General features: G+C 32.7%; 3 protein-coding genes across 7 annotated transcripts in view; 2 read left to right on the top strand and 1 right to left on the bottom strand.

Moving 5' to 3' along the window:
- The first annotated feature begins 1,543 nt into the window (after window positions 1-1,543).
- LOC148609268 (von Hippel-Lindau disease tumor suppressor-like) lies at window positions 1,544-6,480 on the top strand. Its single transcript, XM_088541442.1, has 3 exons — window positions 1,544-1,933; window positions 2,440-2,667; window positions 6,343-6,480. Exons 1-2 carry the CDS (start codon window positions 1,621-1,623, stop codon window positions 2,604-2,606), a joined length of 480 nt encoding a protein of 159 aa, XP_088397568.1. The 5' UTR covers window positions 1,544-1,620; the 3' UTR covers window positions 2,607-2,667; window positions 6,343-6,480.
- LOC148609269 (von Hippel-Lindau disease tumor suppressor-like) lies at window positions 6,153-9,314 on the top strand. The gene is made up of 2 exons (XM_088541441.1): window positions 6,153-6,510; window positions 8,825-9,314. Exons 1-2 carry the CDS (start codon window positions 6,201-6,203, stop codon window positions 8,995-8,997), a joined length of 483 nt encoding a protein of 160 aa, XP_088397567.1. The 5' UTR covers window positions 6,153-6,200; the 3' UTR covers window positions 8,998-9,314.
- Window positions 9,315-10,966: 1,652 nt separating this feature from the next.
- Window positions 10,967-18,958, bottom strand: part of LOC148609270 (phosphatidylinositol 4-phosphate 3-kinase C2 domain-containing subunit alpha-like) — a 46,376-nt gene continuing 38,384 nt past the window's right edge. For all 5 annotated transcript variants that reach the window (XM_088541434.1, XM_088541435.1, XM_088541440.1 and 2 more), the window contains 2 exons: window positions 18,416-18,538; window positions 10,967-17,121 (listed from right to left, as the gene is read on the bottom strand). In XM_088541434.1, coding sequence (XP_088397560.1) covers window positions 16,924-17,121; window positions 18,416-18,538 — 321 coding nt within the window. In that variant the 3' untranslated portion in view covers window positions 10,967-16,923. The remainder of the gene's footprint in view (window positions 17,122-18,415; window positions 18,539-18,958) is intronic.

Here is an 18,958-nt window from a genome sequence, read left to right on the forward strand (position 1 = left end):
CTGCTTTGTAAATGGTCAGACAAAATCCTATTATGTTCTGCCCAAATTTTGATGAGAGCAATGAAATTATCTTTATCTTCGGTATGACCACGTAGGGGAATGTTCTGCTTTCCACACAAACAAATAGTCTTCAAAATACTTTTCAATATAACCCTGTTTCTTGACATTTTATTTTGAAAAGTAATTCAACATTGAGACAATATCATCCCTTTTACCTTCACAATTTTCATAAAATTTTCTTTTCACCCCCCCCCTCCCGAATTTCTGTAAGTAAGAGGAAATACAAACGAATCGGGAACAACCCATTTAATTTTTCATTAGAAAAAACTTGTTTGTCGTCAACCCTCCCCATATATGATGCAATATAAAAGTTTTGTGGCTGTAATGATTTAGGCTCTAGCGCATTGTCTACACATTCAGTGCTACATTGAGCAGGACGAGCAGACATATCTGGCTCCGACAAAACTTGAGGTTCTATAAGCCCTTGTTTATTTGTATCTGTGGAAGCAGTTTTTTGCTGTTTTGAAAAGTATTTTGATAATTTACTTTGTCCTTTGCTAAAAGTATGTTCTGGTGAAGAGGGACGACTTCTCTTCATTTTAATTTACAATAAGTAACAATAACTTGAGGATGATAATATTTTGATTCGAGTCGTCGATTAAAGCGTGTTCATCCCAGACGCATATTTGTTACGTCAACGTAAACGGCGTCCTTTTAGGTTTTATGAAGTTCAAGATCAACACAAGTACGCTTGTTTAATTGAACTAATCTTGAATAAATTAATTTGAGATAAATACTGTAATCTGATTGGTTAAAATAATTTTGTTATATTTTAATGGATAAAAAAAATATTGACAGGCCCCTATTAAGTTAAATTCAGAGCTACTTTTTTTCATTTTTAAAGATAAAAATATGTTTTAAAATTAATTTATAAGAATTTGCTATGATAAAAATTTTGTCTGTTGAAAAATAACATAAATTTTCCATGTGCACATTGTTTATTGCGCTAAAATTTTATCACAGCCAATTCTTAAACAGAACCTATAGAACTTATGCACCACAGTTACATTTAAATGATCGAATGTTTAATAGAGAAGCAAATTAATGTAAATGTAAAGCCAAGGTTGTGAAAAACTAAAAAAAAACAACAAACAAACAAACAAAAAAATTGTCAAAATAATTTGTAAGCGCATGCTTACACTGCTTCAATGGTGCTACGCCACTGAGTATTATCAAATTCAAACCCCCGAAACGTTGAGGTTTCATTCCTTGTTTTGCTCGTGGTAGAACCTATCGGTGCTCGATTTGGTTTCCTATTTCTATATTTCTAGTTCTGAGTACTTCTGGTATATAACCGATTTTTCGATTAAGATCATGGTCTTTTGCAAGTTAGCTTTGAAGCGATTGACCGCACATTTTTAACCTTTAACTGATATCATATTTTTAATTTTTTTTCTGGGCAATGACATGCACGATTTAACCCCTAGTTACAGAAAGAATTTTTTATAAACATCGCTAACAGAACATAGAAAGAAATCCAAAATAAATCATTTTATCGATTCCAGCACTCATTAGACTGACGAGCACACTTTTTTGCGTGACTAACTGAATGTGCAACGGATGGAGGAGAAACTGAAGCAACATAATTCACTAAATGCCATAAGAGACGTTTCTTTGGAAATTTTTAACCATTCTCCGCGTAAAGTGACCCTATACTGGCACAATTACACTGGGGAGCTAGTACGGTATGCCACTCTGCATCCCAGAGCAGTGTATAATATTACTACATTTGAAACTCATCCGTGGAGTGCTGCGGATTGTGACACTGGAGACAGACTGCTAATAGACAATGAGTTTGTGTTCTATCCTCGACAAAGTGAGCCACACGAGAACGAGGGAACAACGGTATCAAGGGTTCAGATTTGTCTTCCAGGTAAGTCATCAGTTTGTTGCATTTTTTTTCTTTTTGTTTGAGTTGTCTTCAAGTTTAGAAAAAACATTTTGATAGTTTAATTATTAGTTTCGATTAATTTTACATCCGCAACACACGTAGGTAAAAAAAAAGATGCATGCACCTTACTCACTGTTACCCAAGAGTATTGCATACATTTTTATTTCAATTGCCGACAGCTTCTTTCTATTAAACTGATAGTTGTACATAAAAAAAGTTATAAAACAATTTGACCAAATTCAACTCATGTTTTTCATTTTTTAACGTGTTTTTCAAAAGCCATAATCTGCTAAAATAAAACTCGATATGAATGAGGTTAACAATATAACTCTTTAGTGATAGCGAGGCCTCATAGTTAAAGTCTGCATATGTTACCTATAACAACATTTTTATTGCATTGGTTGAATATTTGTCGAGAGCTTCCATGTAATGATCATTGAAAGTACAGTATATAACTAATAAACAACTAAATGTGTAAAACTTTTCAGTTTATCCACTATGGGTCAGATGTCTACAAATTCTGAGACGAACTGTGCCTGAAAACAAAGTGGACCACTTACAGATTCCTGCTAGTCTAAAACAAGCACTGAAATATGTTCCTGATCTTAGATGTACAACGTATTCTCATTTTGCTGTAATAAACCAACCACCCTAGTCATTGTTTAATCTAGAGCAGAAGGACCATGTACGTTTTGGAAGATTCTGGAAGCCTTTAGGTAGTATATTGTGTACTATACAGATAGGTAAATTCTGAAAATCTGGTTTCATTTTTTTGGTAATAAAGCTGTTTCGAGGCAGTCAAAACAAAAATTTCAATTATTTTTTTTCTTCATAAAAAGTACATATTCTTCTATTCCTGGATGTGTGGAAGTTTAAATAATTTGTAAGTGCATTAGCGAATATTGTCATAAAGACCAGTTGCCATAGTAACATACTGTAAAATATTACAGAGTTTTAGTACAAATCAGGAGGGCATTTCCAAACTAGAAGCCAAATGCTTTGTTATGTAAAATATCAGGTGCATAGAACTACCACAGGAGGAAAAAATGCCAGGTGGAGGTGTGAAATAGGTAAAAATATGAAAACACACTCTTCTATTCATTTTTTAGCAATTTTAAAATGAGGAAAGAACCTAGTACGACAGGGATCTGAAACATTCCTGATACCATTCTTCACTTAAATTACACTTGTTTACCATCACATATATTTCATCTATCCAATAAAAACTGATGATAAGCTTGTCAAAAAAACAAAAACAAACAAACAAACAAACAAACAAAAAAATGCATGAGGATAGAAATAAGATACATCAGGGTTTCCATTAATTTTACTTCCACAACACACCTAGGTAAAAAGAAAGATGCATGCACCTTACTCACTGTTACCTAGAAGTTTTGCATACATTTTTATTTCAATTTCCGACAACTTTCTTTTAAAATAACAGTTGTATTAAAAGAAAACAGTATGAAAACAATTTGACCAAATTAAACTCATGTTTTTTATTGTTTAACTTGTTTTTCAAAAGCCATAATCTGCTAAAATTGAACTCGATATGAATGAGGTTAACAATATAACTCTTTAGTGATGGCGAGGATGTGTGGAAGTTCAAATAATTTATAAGCGCATTAGCGAATATTGTCATAAAAAAACAGTAGCCATGGTAACATACTGTAAAAATATTACTGATTTTTAGTACAAATCAGGGGTTCATTTAAAAAACTTCAAAAAAAAAAAACATTTGTTTACCGTCACATATATTACAGACGTCTAATAAAAAATGATGATAGACTTGTCCAAAAAAAAACCTAACCAAAACAAAACAGCACAAAAAAAAAGCAGGAGGATAGATAGGTATTGGGCCGGAAAGGATCTGTTTAGAAAAGATTATAATGAAATAGTTAATAAAATAAAATATTAATTATGTGTATGGGAAATAGGAAATGGAACTCGGAATTTACGATAAATCGGGCTTGATCATCATACCCCATAGTAGTAGTAGTAGCATTAAATTTCCGTATGTTCGAGACCCAACAGGGTAGTCAAGGACGTTAAGAAAACCCTTAGTACTAATAAGCATTAAACACTCTACACGTTGACGTACTCCCAAATGGCTTAGGGAAACGATCTCGGACCCAAGTGTGGTCTTGGAGTAGGCCAGAGCATAAATTAAGAGAGCAGCCCAGCCGCTAGTAGGACTTCTAAGACTGGGCTCAAAATAAAACATATATCAAAAAAGAGACAATATACATATCCTTGAGAAAAAGTATAAAGTTATAATGATTACATGATGAAAGTAATTTTAAATTAATTTTCAGATACCCAAGATCGGAATTATAATTATAAAATTTGTTTTTTCCAGAATTTATGGTCGTGAAAAATCTGACCATTTACTCACGAACTTTTATTTGCTTTGTGAGTGAAAGGTCCGATTTTAAATATCGATAAACTCTGTAAAAAAGCAGTGTTTAATCCTATAATAATTAGAAACTTGAACAAGCTTGCAAGGCATTTTTCGAAAGCAATAACTAGAATCTTAGCATGAAGAGATAGTACTACTATACCCTAGCTCTAAAGGATAGGGATATACTGTTTTACCCTTGTTCGTGTTTCCGTTCACTCTTTTCTGTCTCAGTTTTCTCAGCAACTACCCATCACAGCAGCTTGAAATTTTAACAAAATTAATTTTTAACGCATTCTTTCTGTAGGTATGCCATATGGTGGGATCCATTTTGGGAAAAATTCGACAACATGTTTGAAATCGTTAATGTGTTAAATCACTTATTTATTTTAAAAGTACTCAGTATGCTTTCCTTATCGTTAGCACACGTATTCATTTGACTCCTACAACCACTGCCCATTGCTCAACTTCCCAGGTAGTGATATAACCCCCTGTTCTTTTTCGAACATCGAATTAAAAGTGGTCAAACCAAGATGATACAATTATTTAAAAATTACGTGCTATCTAGATTTACCGTAAGTTCTTTAATTTATAGTTGTGTATTTTATATAAAAAAAACATTCAGGTGCACCGGGAATTGGTAGGTTATAAAACACGCACACAGAGTATATGTTTAAAGTCCGGGGAAGATACATGTATACTCCGCGTCACATAAATAAGACACTGTTAAAATTTAAATAAAAATATTTTCTACGACTTTATTGACACCTGCCTCGTTTAAATTGTCTTAAATGACTTGCTCATTCGTTTAGCCAAACGGCTTGTCCCTTGACATTGAATCGTAAATTCCGATGTGATTTTAATTCTCGATCCCAATATTTACATTGTCGAAAGTCGGTATGTTTACAGTGATCGGGTTACTAGGAGGTTTCAATAGCGCAATTATGTCTCCTCGGTATTTACCCCCAACATGCAGCCCAGTGGAAAATACAGAAACGTTCACGATTGGTGGGTAATAAAAAAGATATTTTCAAGAAAAAATTGTACGAATAGTAAGGAACCAAAAGTATCGAATTTGAAAGCTAGCAGCCCATATATGTTTACTTTATGGAGCACTTAACGCTCAGGGTTGCTACTGAAAAATTGATGTTTGAAAAAGTATCCCCCTTTTTGAACCTTAATTTACGGGCAGAAACGCCGCGTGACATGGTGGTTTTTATTTCAAAATTTAAAAGCTATATGGATGTATTTTAGCAACATCGCGTTAGATTAGAGAAATTTCCCCCGGATCTATTTTTAGATTTAAGTGGAAGTGAGGACCCCCATACGGAAATTGCATTGTGTGAACTTGGCTGTAAACTTCCAGAAAAATGGAGTTGAATAACAACCAGCTTTTAAATTATAGTTAATAATTTGATTTAACAAACTAGTAATTTGATATAGCAAACTAGTAATTTGATATAACAAGTTAGTAATTTGATATAATAAGTTAGTAATTTGATATAATAAGTTAGTAATTTGATATAACAAATAAGTATTTTGATATAACAAATTAAAAAAAAGAAATACCATGTCCCCAATACACTTCCGGTATTACTATATAATAAAGAAACTTACACTTGTTATGATTCGGAACATTTTAAAATGGATGTAATTTGGTGGTTGATCCACCGGGGCTTGCTCTATCGACTATGCAGCCCTAATAGTATATAACACAAAAAGCCCCACGTATGATGATTCGTGTTAAACACTAGTTTCTGTGGTAGACCAATACGGCGCACCATACTTAGTAGTTAGGTAAATATAAATCGTAATTGCTATATTTAGGAGTATACTAACTATCAATATATCATGGAGGAAAATAAGGAAATTAAGTCGTTAAATCACGACATCCAATCGTACGTGACATTTTATAACAGAACAATCAGAAAAGTGGCCATCATGTGGCATGACTACGAAGGAAAATTAGTAAGATATGCCATCATTCTTCCAGGCGCTGTTCACCATATGCACACGTACGTGACACATCCCTGGTCTGCGGTTGATAGCGACACGGGAGACAGACTGCTAATCGATAAAAACTTTGTGTTTTATCCCCGCACACAGAACCAGGAGGATGAAGTAAACGTAGACTTTGAAACTATAAATATCGATGTACCAGGTATATATTACATCAAATAACACCTAACTGGCGGCAAACATTTTACATCGGATTAGGAAATGTTGTAGGCCTATAACATCAGACTTCGTATACGCAAAAAACGTCGCTGACTTACGAAGTCTTATGTTACAGGACTAGGAAATGTTGCCAACTTGGTAAATTATCTGCTTGTTTCGTGAGTTGGGCAGCAACAATTTTTTTTCGGGATGGGGGCGGGGCTATTGATTTTTTGTAATTTTTTTCCAGGGCCAATAAAAAACAAATATTTTTTCACTGTCTATTGATAAGAATAATATTTTTTGGTCATATCACTACTTTCCAGTCTAATTAAAATTAGCCCCTCCGATTTTTATTTGTTTGGAACATAAAAAATTAAAAAAAAAAACCACAAGGTATAATTTTAATTAGACTGACTACTTTCATTTCACTTTTTAAATCAAGTAACAATTTTATTTTGTCATTCTTTATAATTCTTTAAAACAAACTTTTTTTTCTCTTCAGTATTAAGTCAAATTATTTTTCCCCAAATTTTCCAGAAACGAACTTGAAAAAAATCCATAGCCCCCCCCACCCCCACACACACCCCAAAAATCAATTGTTTGCTGCCTTAGTTGATCAGGGAATGTGTAATGTTTTACTGAAAATGTAGCTCCTCTACTTAGAGCTACAAATCGGTCCTATTATTTCAGTTTTGTTGAACCTTGACATTACTCCACTGCTATTGTACACTTTTTAGTGACTGATTTTGAATTTTAATTCTTGAAGGTAGTAGACCTAGGGTAATGGACACAACCTTTACAAATCATTTGAATGTTTGTATTCAGCATTTTACATCAATCTCATGTAAGCATCAAAGTAACTTGGACTAATTTCATTCTGTTTCAAATGAAAGCTTGATAGGCTTTGTTGAAATTGAATATAATACAAAGATATCACTGATTTTAAGAGTAATGTCCCTTACCCCAGGTCTGCCTCCTTACTATGTTCTGAACTAGCTTTCAGTAACTGCGAGATTTACCTTTTTGTCTAGTATATGATGAATTGTATGTTGATGTATTCCATGAAGAGAAATGGATGTATTACCAAGAATTTTTATAGTAGACTACTGTAAAAATCCTTGAGGCTTGGTATTACTGAGTGAATTTTATGGTGTGTTTGTTGTTCCAGTTAATTTTTACCTGATGTTAGGAGATTAATGTGTCTATGTGTCGTTATTTGACTTTCTTGGTTATTTTGAAGAAGTGCCATCATATCGTTACCATTTTACCAGTGGATTTTATTACTTTTGTTGTGCTTACTTAAAGGTATGTTTACACTTGTTAAAGACCTTTTGGTGATCTGTGAAAATATTTACCATTTTTTATAAAGATTATATGATGGTACATTTGTTGCATTTCACCATATCTAGTGACTTTTACACAATGGATGTGTGAAAAAAAAACACTTGCAACAGAGAAAATATATGTTCTCTGTTTTGAGTCATGGGACTTCTTTTTAGCTGTGCATAAACAAATATGTCTATGGCTACTATGATAAGGTGAGACCTTTTAGCGCTCCCGTAGAACATTTATTAAAAACAAGGACTGTCTAAAAAAAGATAGCTGTCACAGGAAAATTTTGTTTTTTTTACTTATAAGTTTCTACATTTCATTCAAGAAAATAACACATGGCACACAATTGAAATTTTCGATAGTTTTTTCAAACACCACTTAGTTATCAGTATATGGCCAATCGGGAAGAAGAATTGCGATCAGGTGACTTGCGTTTCCATAGAAGAGTGCCCTTAAGGTCAAAGGGTTAAAAGCAAAACTATACCGACTGTGTCAGAACAATTTTGATAATTTTTGTCAGCTCTGATATGATTTTTCATGGTCAAAAATGACTTTGGGTCAAATTGTCCGATACTGGTTATGGTTTTTATAATTTGCCAAATATCTTGAAAGATTTCTTTTAATCAATTTAGTTTCGCTTCATTCTGTTTCGATTTGTATCGTTTAATTATGTTTTTATTACGATTTGATTCATTTTATCGAATTGTTTCGTTTCGATTCTTTCTTATATCAATTATTTTCATTTCGTTTTTGCTTCGCAATTTTTATACCCCAGAAATATGGGTAATTTGATTACGTAATTTTTGTAAACATCTGGGTGCCATACTGTAATCTGGCAGCTTGGGTAATACTTTCGTTCCACAAGTTCCTCTCAAATATAGTATATTGTAAGACCTTGCATGCATCATGAAATCAAAACAATGTTGTGTCTAATTTAGCCATCAATATGTGTGTAATATCCAATTATCTATTTCTGTTTTCAGTATATCCACTATTAATAAGATGTCTACAAATAGTGAAAAAAATAGTACCATTAGATCATGTGGATGAGCTGCAGCTACCAGAACGCCTCAAACGTGGTATTAAACATGCCCAAAGCATTGACTTCAAAGATTATGGAAATTTTGTCATTGTGAAGAGAAAGACAAATAGATGAAAATGGACTATGATAGTCATTGAGCTTATACTACATTGTTAGCATGGGCTATTCTGTGAGACAATAATACTGCTACGAGTTGACATTAACTACCTTAGTCTTCCATGCATTTTGGCACACTTTTCCCTCCAAACATTTTCTCAGTTCGAGAAGGGCCTGGGGGTGCACAGTATACATCATAACTAGGAGTTTCTGATTTTTTCCCTAGTGACATTAAGGAAGAAGTCATCAGAACAAAAATTGTCAGCAATGACAACATCCAGCCATTTTGTATTTTTAACATTCAAATATGACCAATAAAAAATTTGAGTGTCTTATTCAGTTAATTCATCAATTACTAAAAAGTCAGACACATATAGCATACAGGCTATTTGAATTGGATCTATATAAAATTAATACACAGGCTATTCTCAAACCAGTATTTTGGAAAAGGTTGTATTCAATTCAATAGTTGGTTACTAAAAAGTTTTGGTGGATTTTCAGTAAATATCTAATCAGGATGGATATTAAATCTCTACTTTGGACAAAAATGAGACGGTGTGTTCACTATTTTGTCTTATGTACAGTAAAATCAAAGGTAAAGAGTGAACAGCATATTTACACTACTGGAAAAAGTAGCAATACTAAATGTACAAACAGAGGAAATCCTTGGTCAAAACAATAATGGGAACAAAGGGACAAAATAAGGCTAGGAACACCAAAACGACAACACCATGTAAGGAACACCAAAATTGCAAAACCAATAGGACAAACTATGCTTGGAACACCAAAATGACAAAACAATGCTAGGAACACCAATAGGACAAAACAATGCAAGGAAAATCAAAATGACAAATAAATGCAAGAAACACCAAAAGAACAAAACAATGCTGGGAACACCATATGAACAACACAATGTAAGGAATGCCAAATGTACAAAACAATGCTGGGAACACCAAAAGGCCAACACCATGCAGGGAACACCAGAAGAACAAAACAATCCTGGAAACACCAAAAAAAAAAAAAAAGACACAATGTAAGGGCACCGAATGGACAAAACAATGTTGGGAATACCAAAAGGACAACACAATGCAAGGGACACCAATAGGACAAAACAATGCTATGAAACACCAAAAGGGCAAAACAATGCTGGGAACACCAAAAGGACAAGACAATGCTGTGAACACCAAAATGGTGAAACAATGCTAGGAAAATCAAAAGGACAACACAATGCTGTGAACACCAAGATGACAAATCAATGTAAGGAACACCAAAAGAACAAAACAATGCTGGGAACACCAAAAAGGTGAAACAATGCAAAAAACACCAGGACAAAACAATGCTGGGAACACCACAAGAACAAAACAGTGCCGGGAATACCAAAAGGATAACACCATGTAAAGAACAATAAAAGGACAAAACACTGCTGTGAACACCAAAATGGCGAAACAATGCTAAGAAAATCGAAAGGACAACACAATGCTGTGAACACCAAGATGACAAATCAATGTAAGGAACATCAAAAGAACAAAACAATGCTGGGAATACCAAAAGGACAACACCATGTAAAGAACAATAAAAGAACAAAACAATGCTGGGAACAACAAAAGGGCAAAACAATTCTAGGAACACCAAAATGACATCAATGTAAGAAACACCAAACGAACAAAACAATGCAAGGAGCACCAAAATGACAATACAATGCAAGGAACACTGAAAGAATGAAATAATGCTAGGAACACCAAAAGACCAAAACAATGCTGGGAACACCAAAAGGACAACACAATGCAAGGAAGATAAAAGGACAAAACAATACTGGGAACACCAAAAAAAACAACAGATGACAAACAAATAATGTAACAAAAAAGAACAAAAAACAAAATGCTTCCCCACCAAAAAAACCAAAACAAATAGCACAAACCAAACAGGAAACTGGGATACATGGTGCTCCTGATTAGTGATCAGAAAAAATTATTAACACCAACACAGATTAGCTATAAAAAATTTTTATGTTTTTAATGTATCACAGATTTTAGATAAATACTTTTCATTTACAAAATTTATAGAATATAATGACACAATTTATCCCATAATTCTCTACTATCTGACATTTAATAAAGTACACTAGAAGACAAAGACTTTTAAACGGCACACCAAAGTTGTTGCAGATTTTTAACCAAATTAAGTTTATCATGCCTTGACAAAAACTGTCATATTAAATAGCTCATATAATTTAATTTAATATTTCTATCAATTACATACCAAAAAAAAAAAACCCCAACTTAGTTGTTAATTAATGAAGGGAGCAATAGTAGCATGTAAGCATTGTTTATGACAAAATCATAGATGTATGTGAAGTTGACTGAATAAATATGTCGTGTTTAAATAATTAAATTATGTACATTATTGAATAAATACCATCACATGTATATGTAATTTACTCAATACAAAGTTCTTTTGATAAAAGAATGCTCACTTTTCATTTTAACTTTATATGTTATGTAGGGAATAAGCAAATTAATTTCCTACTCTTCTTGTTACTTTAAGGACACTATAGATATATATCAATGAAGAATAATAGGACAATCAATTGGATAGAGTGAATAACCAAAATATTATCAAAAGTGCCGAAGAACGCCTAGATTTAATGAGTGTGCAGAACTTAATCCATGCACAAATTAAATCCTCAAGCGTTCTTGGCATTGGAGATAATATTTTTGTTATTCATGATAACCAATTGATTATCCTTTTTATTATATAGGTTTTCTTCATAATTTATCAATATTTGCAACATGAATTTAAAATTCTGTGATTTGCAGACTGATATCAAAGTTGTCAAGTTTTGGCCGATGAAAGTCTGAGAGTGAAATTACCGGATTTATTTCACAGTGTGAATTATCAAAATTTATTACAATGGGAACATTCGAAAAAAAAAACACTGCTACCTATATAATAAATATTAACAGCTTTCATAAATACACAAGACATGTACATCTAAACAGGACAAATACACAGCAGATTTAGTATAATCTGTTTACACATACCTATTATATCTAGAATTATAGAGAAACCTGTGTAAACCTAACACTGCCTGAAATCAATTTACATCAATTTCAATACATATTGAACCCATGTAAACTTAACACTCAGAGTGGAGTTGGTTTTGAAAGATCTTACAATATATTGCACAAGTGGTATCACAAAAATGACTAGGCTAAATTGCTATGAAAGGACTGATGTTTGTAGGCTACCAATCATCTCTGGTTTTGGTCCATCCACAATATTAAATACCAAACAAAATGTAGATTTGTTTAGTATTAATAGGACCCCAGCTGTTGGTTCTAAAAGGACCCAAATTAAAACACTTCAACCTTCCAAAGATAAATAACCATAATATATACACTAGCACCACCTAATAGGCAACTTGTCAATTTGCCTTTAACATGTTTTAGTCATAGAAAGCCAAAAATATTTCTCACTAATTCATCGTATTTACTCAAAACAAACAAATTGGTACCCACCACATAAAGTACCTTTATAGTCTTGGAGTTAACACAATAATCTGAGCATTAACATTGCAAAATAGAGGAAAATGTTTCACAACATATGACTTCAATTTAATCTTGAAATAAACAAGAGGTTCCTAGGAGCTGGAATCGCTCACCTATTTAAATTTTTGCCTTTCAAGGGCAATACCTCTAAAACAAAGTTGTTCCACAATTTGGACTCAAAAATAAAAATTTGGCAGCAATTATCATAAAGATCATTTCATCAATTGAAAGTTTCATTCTATCTATTATAGTTTTCAAGATATTGGCTGAAAACTGCTAAAACATAATTTTATGCCTTTCATAGGGCAATAACTCTAACAAGGAGTCATCCAAAAACTTTGATACACACAGAATTTTGTAGGCCTTATCATAAGGATCATTTCAGCAACTGAAAGTTTCATTCGTTCTATCATAGGCTGACCCATATGTTCTATTTTTAGTAAGGCAGCCATGTTTTTGACAGATCAAAAATCCCTAAATCAGTTCTATGCAGGATACCCCAGGGAACATCCATACCAAGTTTGGTTCCAGATAGACAAGTAGTGTCAGACATGAAGCTTTTTGAAAGAAAAAAACACTAACACTAGCAAAAAAACATCGAAAAAGTGCAATAACTCCAAAAATGGCTTTGGTCTCACTAACCACTTCCGGGTCAAATTGCCACCCCTATGTAGTACCAAAAACACACTGAACCTAGACCTATGCATTGTAAGTGCATTATTTGTGTGCATTCTGATTAAAAGTAGTCAAAATAAAGCTGAGAATGTGTACTTTTAAAACCATATATGAAATTTACTACAAAAGTGTATGAATATTGTTTACATGTGTGAGTAATTTGCCTTCATACTTTCTGTTAGCAGAAACAGTAAAAATGTGGATTTTCAGTATTATTCATTCAAGTAAATTTTGTGAAGAATTTCTACAATCATCATATCATTAGCATAATGATTTTGAAAGCCTTATTTTCCCACCTTTGCAATAGTATGCAACTTTAAGCTGTCATTTGTCCTGGAAATTCACAGTGAAACTTTGAAAATTACTTTTTTAACAAGTAAAGTAATGGAAACGTTAGAAGTGGTTAATGAGACCTTTACAGATTTAAACGAAAATTTCACCACAGATAGATCTCATATGCAGAACAATTTTACCCAGTCAAAATTTGGCTAAACCTAACGATTTTGGAGAGATATCCGAAGAATTACTGTCGGACCCCTATGTTCAAGTTTTAGTAACAGCTGCCATGTCTTTTGGATAAAAAATCCCCAGGTCTACTCTATGCAGGATACCCCAAGAAACATTCATACCAAGTTTGGTTCTAATTGATCAAGACGTGTCAGAAGAGAAGAGTTTTGAAAAATTGTTAACAACTACAGACGATCATGAGGACGACATATGCCAAGTGATGGCTATAGCTCAAATGTGTAATTATTCCTCATTCTATAGATACATACTCTCATTAATTTAATATCTAGATATTCAAATAAATTGTTAAAGAAAACTCCTTTACCATATTCTTTATATAACAATCAGATAAAGGATAATTAATTCAAAAGTAACGAAATGCAAGGCATCAATGTCACGCTTCCAATGTAATTTTATTACACTAGAATGAATTGATCACTTCTTCTATAAACTAAGAAGCATGAAGATGGTAATTAAAGAAACCTTTGATACGATTATTTTTATAAGCACCATTACCTTGATATGGTCAATTATGCCATTAAACTTTTAACAATTAAAGCTGCATTCGCTGTCAAATTTGTTCAGTTTTGATTCTACTCAGTTTGTAGTATTGCAATTGAAGCAATCAATGTCGATAATACCTACAAAATATTGTGAAAATAACATTTTTTTAATCAGAGAAGATCGATAGCTCTGATCTAATTATTTTTGCCATTACTTACAAAGATTGGTGACAGGACATACATGTGGGTTAAAAATACGTTAACCTTGGTAAAAAAATAACAATGGATACACAGGTAAGCACGTGTTTTGTTTTCATTTCATTTCATCAATTTCTTGATTAGTTTTCAAATGAATAATGACCATATTTGAGCCACATTATATCACAATACGTACATTTTAAAAGGATCCTTGCATCATTTTCGAACTTTTTTCTTGTAAGGCTCGAGTACGTCGGTCTTCCACTTTCGCTTTGCAATCAGATTTGTTACAAAAGAAGCGACCCTTACAGCACATGCGCGGATTAAGGTCATCAGAAGTCACATGCAAACGAAGTTATCTAGGTCAATTTTTTGTCTTGCAAGACAATAAATATAGACACCTATTTCATGTATTTAATGCATTTTATGTGTGGATATCAAATGAAATTATACAGGAAAAGTACAAATTAGTAGAAAAGTTAAGGTATACATCAACAAAAAAGTAATAATGAATTTGACAGCTAATGCAGCTTTAACACAATGCCATGACAACTACACCATGATCCAAACCTAAAGTAGAAAAATATTAGACCTAAACTTTACAAGTTAATACGTAAACATATTGTATGAATAACATATATACTTATATATAAGGAAGTAAACGTAAGGTAAGGGACACAACTCTTTCAAATCATTAGAACTCATGTAAGCATCAAAGTAACTCGGATTGATTTCATTCTGTTTCAAATGAAAGTTTGATAGACTGATGAAATTGAATATGATACAAACATATCACTGATTTCAAGAGTAATGTCCCTTACAATAGGTCTACCTCCTTAAGGTAGAAAAATAGGGAAGTTCTACCATTATTTGTTAAAAAAGCTCAAAATACACTATAAACCAACTGAGTTACTATATTTCCTGTTTATTTTTTAGTAAAAACAAGTTTGTGGCATATTTTTCAGGTATACAATAAATGTGTTTTGAAACATCAAAGCAGATTAGCCACAATTAGTTTACATGAAGGACTTTCCCAGTATTTTGTTCACAGAAAACTATTGAGTTATGCCATGAACTAATTATATTCTTGTCCTATGTGTAATCACATAAAATTTTCAAAATACTGACTGTCCATTGAAAAATTTAGACAAAAAATGGACATTGAAACTAAGAAATTAGTCAACTGGGGTACAAACAATACATTATACATAGACATCATGTTATATTCCCAACTGAAAGTGTTCAATTTGCATTTTAAACAATATTACCTTCTAGAATTTGTACTTTTTTTTATCCTAATCTTTCAAAATTTCAGAAGGGGAAACTGGCCAATTATCTTTGTTGTTGTCAGGAAAATCTCCTAAAGATGGTTTATAGTAATGATGTATAATATGATATACTGCACACTATGTTATGATGGATTTCAATTATTTTCAATGCTAAATACAAAATAACAGAATGTGGCAGAACTAAACTTGTGTCACCTATTTTCATATATTTCACCTCATTACTGTCGAGGGTGGGTGTATGCACCTTATACATAGTCAACACACAATTTCGGTTCCTAAATAAACTTTCACCTATGTTCCTCAACATACTACTCTATCATTCATCTACAAGGTTGAATTAAAACAGATGGAAAAATTAATTAAGCACCATAATTTCCCAAAAAATTAATAATTTAATTCTAATCTAAAAATTAATCATTACAATGTTGATAAGAATTAAGTCAATTTATAATTAGGAAGACAGGGCAAAAAAAAAGACTCTGCACCAAACTTACTTTACAAATAAAGAGCTTTGCAGAGTGCAGTGTGATATGACCACAGTGGTCAAACCTTGAGCAGTTTGGACACAATATTAGTTTTTGACACATTTAGGCATGGGGACTTCTAGTTCTTTATGGATAAAACAACTGGTGTGGACATAAAACAGCACAAAATTTGAAAAATTCATCAAAAGTTTTCAAAATAGGACCATAATTAAGAAGGTTGATTTCTTTTTTTAGTGAGGCACCTATGACACTTTTTACTCAAAAACAGTAGAGATATCTGAAATCTGACTGGAAAATACAGGATGATACACTTATACGGCTGAAAAAAAATGTATGTGGTTGTATACAAACTGGAAATTTGCATTACATCTTATTTATAAAACATTGTAATGAAAAAATATATTTATGTATAATTCCTATGGTTACTAACTAATATAATAAGAGATATTTCAAAAGTTGTTTACAATGAAAGCCCACCAAAAAAGGGGAAAAAATTATACAAGTACAGATGTAAATGTTTGATGGTATAGCATCTTTTGACTGGATAATGTCAACCAATGTTAAGACAATATCTTCCTTTACTTCTGATCTAAGTATTCCTGATTTAATTACAAGCTTGTCTACAATATTCATCCTTATTCTATAAAGACATGCCAGACATATAGTACCATTTCCTGCAGCTATAACAGTAGTTTCACAAACATGATAGATTTTCCAAAACTCAAAGATTTATATTTCCTCATGCAAACACAGAAGAATCTGTGATCTGAATTCTGTCCAAATTATACCACTGAACATTATCTCCATCGAGTTCACAGTTCCTCAACTTGATGTATACAGCACCTATAAGATTGTTCTCACCCAATGTGTCATGGTCCCATACACTGACTTGTAATGTCTTCATGTTCAACTCATTTCTTCCTAACTTGTATTCAATCTTCAAACAATTAGAGAAACAATTTAAAATGCAAGTTTTTGTGAGTATTAGGCAAAATGGGATAAAATCAGATACATGCATGTCAAATAACCACCAAACTGGTAATATTATATCACTCAAGGATGCTTTCTCTATTAATGAAAACAAAATTTGATCTTTACATCACTGGATTTGTTCAGAAATTATATCAAAAGAATGTTACAAAAATGAGGTTTTTGACAGAGTCATCTGTCCTTGAAATGTTCATTTTCAGTGTGTTTTGATGAAATTATAATCTCAATTTACCAAAGTGACATGGAAAATCTTGTTTTTCCCTGATTCTGATAGAGCAAATAGTCAAATTAAACTTTCAAAATGGTGTTTTTTTTCCTTATAGAGACTGACACTTGCGGCAACATGATAAAAACATATGAATGAACAGACCAGAAAAAAACTTTATAAATATTCATAGACTTTCACTGAGTAATGTAATAAAATATCTTTCTCCAATAACAACATAAAAAGTTAAATCTCAATAACAGCTGACATTTAATAATCATGTATTCTAAGAATATAAACAAATGTAATTATATTTTTAAAAGTTTGGGTAATAATAAGTGTATTAATTTACTGTTACATTACTATGATATAATTTGTTGCTTGTGGTTTAACACCATATGGCAGATATTTTATGCATTTCAGGACAAGAACAATAGGTAAGTCCAATAGAGCCTGCTTTGTACTTCAATGTGCTAGTTCCCAGAAGTAACAGCCAAAAGTAAGCCTATCACACATTATTCTTACTCATTACTCCCAATGTTGCATGTATTTGGTGGATAAGCAGAGACTTTTAAAGCCTTTAGTATGACTAAGCTAGGGATCAATCTCCTCCATTAGATGTCAACATGCTACCATCAAGACAGCTTATTTTGATTTAAAAATAACTAGATGATCGGGACCAATACCCACCCGCAGCCTGTTGATCCCTGTACATGGACCAATGTGGACACATGATTCATATTGGACTTAATATTTATACTCCATCAAGTTTCATAACCATCCTGCAAGTCCTTGAGGAGGAGTTGAGGACAACATGTGAGACCAAGTTTTGCAAAAAAACGCTTTAGTCCACTGGCCATCATCTCCACAATTTTTGCCCAAACTTTAATACTTCCTGACAGTATGAACCTCTCCATGTGGGTATATAGCATCCTACAAAATTTTATAACAATGCTGCAAGTTGCTTAGAAAATAGTTGCAGAAAGACAGGGTGAACCTATATACCTTTGTTTGCAATTGAAGCAGTTATACCTACCACTTCATTATATGTGGGATGTGTGGTGAGTTTAACTATCTTGGTCTTCCTTTTCGTCAGTTTGTCAGGGTCTGGCAGAAGGTAAGTCTTCACATATGGACTTGGTAATGTTGATCCTGGGGGCTGTAAAGTCAATATAACCATTTATAGGTTTCCTAATGAGTGTAAGTTGAATATCACAAAATATCAGCCTCACTCTATCTAATTTGACAACATAAAAAACTCACCTAGCTTGTTAGTTATGATGTGGAGATTAAATTATTTGAGTTGATATTTTGTGATACTCAACTTTCATGAGTTATGACCTTTTCTCTATGATTCCTTTGCAAATATTTTGGCCACTTGACATTTGGCATCTGCCACATCAGTAATTCTAGCGATCATCCGTCTACATCACCAATGGTGTCCGGAAAACAACGTTAGAAAGGTCACATACTCTCTATCTACCAATCAGGTTTTACAGAAAATGATATCCAACCACACAACAACCAATCCAATGGCAAATTTGTCATATCACAATTTTGTTTCACATAATTCATGGTG

This window comes from Perna viridis, chromosome 8, assembly GCF_037379345.1.
Source record: "Perna viridis isolate PV_CMFRI_1.1 ecotype Kerala chromosome 8, ASM3737934v1, whole genome shotgun sequence".
NCBI classification, from domain to species: domain Eukaryota; kingdom Metazoa; phylum Mollusca; class Bivalvia; order Mytilida; family Mytilidae; genus Perna; species Perna viridis.